Source organism: Trachurus japonicus, chromosome 6 (assembly GCF_045865225.1).
Source record: "Trachurus japonicus isolate A0001 chromosome 6, Traja_1.0".
Taxonomy (NCBI): domain Eukaryota; kingdom Metazoa; phylum Chordata; class Actinopteri; order Carangiformes; family Carangidae; genus Trachurus; species Trachurus japonicus.
Window position 1 is genome coordinate 20,437,138 of NC_140912.1, and position 5,485 is coordinate 20,442,622.

At 41.7% G+C, this 5,485-nt stretch overlaps 1 protein-coding gene across 2 annotated transcripts; it reads left to right on the plus strand.

Annotated features, from left to right (window-relative positions):
- The first annotated feature begins 203 nt into the window (after positions 1 to 203).
- On the plus strand, positions 204 to 3,862 carry uevld (UEV and lactate/malate dehyrogenase domains). Of its 2 annotated transcripts, XM_085779675.1 has the most exons (13): positions 204 to 325; positions 905 to 989; positions 1,098 to 1,163; positions 1,244 to 1,407; positions 1,507 to 1,649; positions 1,736 to 1,829; positions 1,941 to 2,046; positions 2,319 to 2,489; positions 2,591 to 2,755; positions 2,956 to 3,043; positions 3,253 to 3,376; positions 3,490 to 3,672; positions 3,718 to 3,840. In XM_085779675.1, the coding sequence occupies exons 1-12, from the start codon at positions 284 to 286 to the stop codon at positions 3,652 to 3,654; spliced, it is 1,413 nt and encodes a 470-aa protein (XP_085635801.1). In that variant the 5' UTR covers positions 204 to 283; the 3' UTR covers positions 3,655 to 3,672; positions 3,718 to 3,840. The 2 variants fall into 2 exon arrangements, with proteins under 2 accessions (XP_085635801.1, XP_085635802.1); XM_085779676.1 differs by having other exon boundaries at positions 1,507 to 1,648; positions 1,738 to 1,829; positions 3,490 to 3,862.
- The last annotated feature ends 1,623 nt before the right edge of the window (positions 3,863 to 5,485 follow it).

Here is a 5,485-nt window from a genome sequence, read left to right on the forward strand (position 1 = left end):
TTTGTTTATTTTTTGTTTTTATAATTTTCTTGAGTGGTGGTATCTGTTCGTATCACAGACTGCGAGTGTTGGCGTCGAGTATTTTCTCGCTTGCGTTTCTGTCCCCCTCGGCTTGCCGTAGATGACGTACGAAGTGGGAGGGCCATGTCGCTCTGCTTAGCTCACACATCCATGACTACATCTGAAAGTTTGCGGAAGTTTTTAGAGCTGAAGTTGAAGTCAACTATCAAGAGGATATAAAGCCCCCGGGAGAATCGTGTGTTTTTGTTTGTACGCTAAATAGATGGACCTCAGTTCAGAGAAAATACAGCGGATCCTCTCAAAGGTTGGTTATCTATCAGATTCTCTACTTTATAATCTGTTTCAGGTGACATTGTTTATACTGTAGGTGTTCCCGGCAGGTTGTTAGCTAACTTCTCTAACTGGCTGAACCAGCTCTGGTTAAGTCTCCGTGGTTGACTGAACGTGGGTGCTATTCAACAGTAAAATAAAGGCAATCGATACCGAGGCAGATCCGCGTTCAAATCAAACAAGGATACATTTTAGTATCTCTTCATGACTGCTTTGACAGAACCAAATCGGAGTAACGTTACTGTGCCACCTCAGAGTCCAAAGTAAATAAAAAATATTCACTGCGAGCATGTATAGCATCTCTGTCAACTTACTGTCCTGTCACTGCTGTAGCTACTGCTGTCAAAGTGCTCCAAAAACCATGTAACACCATTGCAGCTGTTGAGTCCACAGCGCCTTTTATCATGTGATCAATAAAACCCTGAATGATCACCTGAATTTAATGTTACTGAGCATTTACTGACTGATGGATCTGGAGTGGTGGTAATGATTAAAAATTAAAACATGTGGCAACTATATGGGTGTTTGTCTTTCCTTCCCTCTCTGATATCAGTATAGATTCCATGTTGTTGCTGTCGAGGAGCTGCAGAAAATCCACAGGATTTTCCCTGGGATGCACCCGTTCCCAGGCACATACAGTGAGTTTCTCCTGGAAAACCCACTTACCGTAATCAGTTTTGCAGACTTAAACACTTGGTACATCAGAATGATATTTTGGCTCACTGTCCCTATAATGTCACTTTCAGCGTTCAGTGACACTACACAGAAAGATCTCCTGAAATTAGACGGCAACATCCCTGTCCAGTATGATGGTAAGATTGTCTAAAAGACAAGGATTTACAGGCCATGAATATGTCATTTTGAGGTCAATAATATGTACTTAATCTCACAGGCCGCTCCTACAACTTCCCCGTCCAGATGTGGCTGATGGACTCATTCCCCATCTCTCCCCCCATATGCCTCCTCAGACCAACTGCAAACATGGTCATCAGAGTGGGCAAGCATGTTGACGCCAAAGGGCGAATCCATCTGCCTGGTCTACACAACTGGGAATATGTACGACTTCATACTCTCTAGATGAAAATTTAAATTGCATCCACGTGTGGTTGTGTTGTGTGTTCTCATCCGTTCCCTCTGCTGCGTCTTTTGTAACAGCCCAAGTCGTCCGTGGTGGGTCTTCTGAGGGAGATGATTGTCAAGTTTGAGGAAGACCCTCCTCTGTCCTCAAAGCCTGCTGAAGGAAACAAAGACCCCCACAATCTTCTGGCATTTGTTTCTAATCTCCAGATCAATGATGGTGCTTCACTTGATATGTAGCTGTGTTTTTCAATGACTAATACTAAGATAAGTACATGCTATTTTTAGCTAAACTCGTGTCTATTTTAGGAGTCAGACACCACGATCAAAGCATCAACAAAGTCTCAATTGTTGGAGGAGGAGATCTAGGAATGGCTTCTGTGATGGGCATTTTGGCAAAGGTTAAACATCCTCCTGTACTACTGAACTAATCTATTGTCTTCACTTCAAGTTAAATGTCAAATTCCTCAATTTATTTGGCTGACAGCTCATTTTCCCCATTTCTCTTGAAGTGCAAAGTGGATAAACTGGTTTTCATTGATGTTGCTGAAAGTTCCACCAAAGGCGGCAGCACTGATCTGGAGATTTTCAATCTGCCTAAGGTTGAGGTTTCCAAAGGTATGTCACTTTCTGCATTGTTGTGCAATAATCGACAAGCACCCATTTTGCTGTGTCATCCCAGATGTCAGGCACTGGTAGCCAAATGGCAACAGTGCTCAGGAAGACTGGACTGTCCTTGATGACTCACCTCAGCAACAGCAAGCTTTAACAGAATCCCAGACACTTTTTGTTGCTGAGTCTGAACATTGATCCGTCAGAGTGGGAGGAAAAAACACATTTTGCTGTTAGTCATGAACAGGAGCTAATTTTTGATGACTCTGCTCTGTTAGATTTGTCGGCCTCTGCGGGCTCCAAGGTTATCCTGGTGACTGCAAACGCTTGGAGCGGTGAGCAATCATATGTCAGCGTTGTTCAGACTAATGTGGACTTGTACAGAGGAATCATCCCAAATCTGGCACAACTCAGCCCCAACGCTGTGATGCTCATCGCCTCCCAACCAGGTCTGTAATAACACCGAAGACACTCACTGTGAGAAACAGACCACTTTGCCCAACACTTTGATACCATCGACTAATTTTCCTCTCTCTCGGTTCAACTACAGTTGACATCATGACCCATGTCGCCTGGAGGCAGAGCGGTTTACCTCCGACACGGGTGATTGGAGCGGGATGTAACCTGGACTCAGAGCGACTCAGTCATGTTCTGGATATTAACCTCAATACCCACAAACTGGCCTGGGTCATAGGAGAACTTTCGGACAACAAAGGTGAGTCACAAAAGATATAAATAAATATTTAGACAAGACAAGACAATTGTTCTGCCAATAGTCATGGAATGTATGATGTAAGATTTCTGAAAACCCAGTAATGTTGCACTACCAGCTCTTCATGTGTGTTCTTTTTTTGTTCTGACTTGTGAGGGCGTGAGTAAATGACACTTGGAACTGTTTGACGCTTTGTTTTGCAGTTCCTGTGATTAGCAACACTGGGCCTAACTCTGGTGTGCAGCCAGAGATGGCCCCAGGATCCAGCAGTGCCAAACCACTGCTAGACAGGTACTTTTATGAATGAGTTTAACCTTGAGTGAAGGTTTAGATGGTGTTATTTTGTATATTGAAGACTTATTAACTGAATCAGATGGATCTGAAACTGCGGACGCCAGTGCTGTTGAAGAAAGCACTTATTCACTTTAGTATTTCTTTTGTTTCTTTACTTTAAAATTCAAAAGTAAATTTGTCTGATGCATGCTTCCCTGTTTTTGTAGAGGGTTTGAGATGATGAAGAATCGAGGCCAGCGGTCGTGGTCTGTGGGTCTCTCTGTCGCTGACATCACAAACAGTATCCTGACGAACAAACTGAAGACCCACTCTGTCTCCACGCTGGCTCAGGTATCCTGACCAAGTCTAATTATTATCAATGTCAACCCCTACTGAGGTGAAGTGGTGTTTGTCTCTTCCAGGAAGATGTTTCGAGTTCATCAGCGTTCCCTTTTTGCTTTTAGGGCTGGGGTGGCATTGGTGCAGAGGTGTTCCTCAGTTTGCCGTGCATCCTGGGAAAGAACGGCTCCACGCGCCTGGCTGGAGCGTCGCTGGGACAGGAGGAAGACTCCAAACTCAGGGACAGTGTCACGTCGCTTTCTAACCTCATCAGTCAGCTCAGGATATAAAGGATACGATCCCACTGTGTGTGTTTACTGACCGGTCTGGGAGCAGCTGCTGCCTCCCGACAGGTCAGGCCTCTGCTCAACACATGGACAGTGTCTGTCTGTCTGCTCTGAAGCTAATTCCTTTACCAAATGGCTACTTACACAGGGATTTTGAAGTTATGGGACAGGATTTCTGTCTTGAATATGTGCAATGTTATAATAACATCTGTTTTCTTGGTTGCCCTGCATAATGTGGGAGAAAGAAAAACTGGAACATGAATGTACAGATTGCATTTTTTGTTACATGAGTGCCCAGTTACAGTTTTTTAAAGAACATAATATTCTATGCAAACACATCTTCTGCTAACCTGTTGGGAGAAAATGAAACAAGAGATTATGTCAAAGATGAAGTACAACTTGTATATTAATAGCCTTATATGCAGCCTTAGTGCTGTTTCCATATTTAATGACATTATGTTTGAACAGCTTTTCCTCTTACTTTTGTTAACTTTTTCAAAAGACACTGCACTACTAGAATCTAAGTATGTACAGGTACAGTAAATATACATGGTTTTGTGGGTGTGCAATAAATATCTGACATTAAATGTTGTTTGTCTTTGTGGGAAAGATGACAATAGACAGAATAAGGTTTATCTCTTTATAAAACTCATAAGTAGATGCATAAATGTACACAAGCTTTGGTCTGAGCCTCAGAATCATTGATGTCAACCAGATCCATTAAAAGAGCAGTGATGAACAACTGGTGGTTGGGTCACATGACCAAACAATACTCCAGTGAGCCGAGTTCTTCGTTACCAATCACAGCAGCCAGACCAAAGTTGGTGGACAAGCCATTAAACATCTGTTAACATCTGGATAAAATGAAAAATGTCTCTTCAGCAGTAACCTGGTACTCCATTAGAAAATAACTGAATACTTAGAATAACAAACCTTTTTCGTAAAACCAGTGCAAACAAAAGACAAAACTGATGTTGAGACAGTCTATAATGTAATATACAGTTTAACTAAATGAAACAATATAAACAAGTTTTACTATTAGGTCCTTGTACAGTATATTATGGCTCAACTTCCATTTCTTAAGAACTCTTGCTCTGTACAATTAAAATTATACTGACAGTAAACTATGGCTGTTTATGAAGAAACTTAGTTTTGAATCATTCACTTCTCTCCCGGACTATGACAATCTGGAGCAGTGTGATGAGGAGTCTGTCGTTGTCTGCTCAAGTCTAGCTTACTATGTGCACATTCATAAATGGGTATTATAGGTAGCATTGATGTCAGGGCCAGGACTGGTTTCCCCAAAAGCATCCTGTCACTGAATATGTTCTAAAATGCAAAGACTTCATTTTAGAGTTACTGTCAAGCTTGTAACACTTACAGCCACTAGAGGGAGCTAGTCTTCATAAATATCTGTTGTGAATTCCTAAATCAGTCTTTAAGTCTTAAATCTCCCATCCTTTTTTCTCAATAGGTGCATGCATATATACACAAAAACGACATTGTTGCTGTAAAATCAAGTGTTGGACAAACACATAAAACACTGCAACTATTTCTTTGAAACTGACAAAATCCCAATGAAACTTAAACTAATGAAGAAGCAACAAAATACCCACAGGGTACCCACTGCCTCCTGCCTGTTATTTACACCAGTGACAGATTGCACCATGTCTTCCCTGCTGCGGCTGGTTACAACTTTACAACCTTTAAAAAGTTTACATGCACACTGCTTTGGTGAAACCTTGTTTAGTGGTCTCTGTTATCAAGTATTGACCTAAAGATACAATAAAGAAACTGTGTTATATCAAAGGTTTCTCGTTATATTTTAACTTAC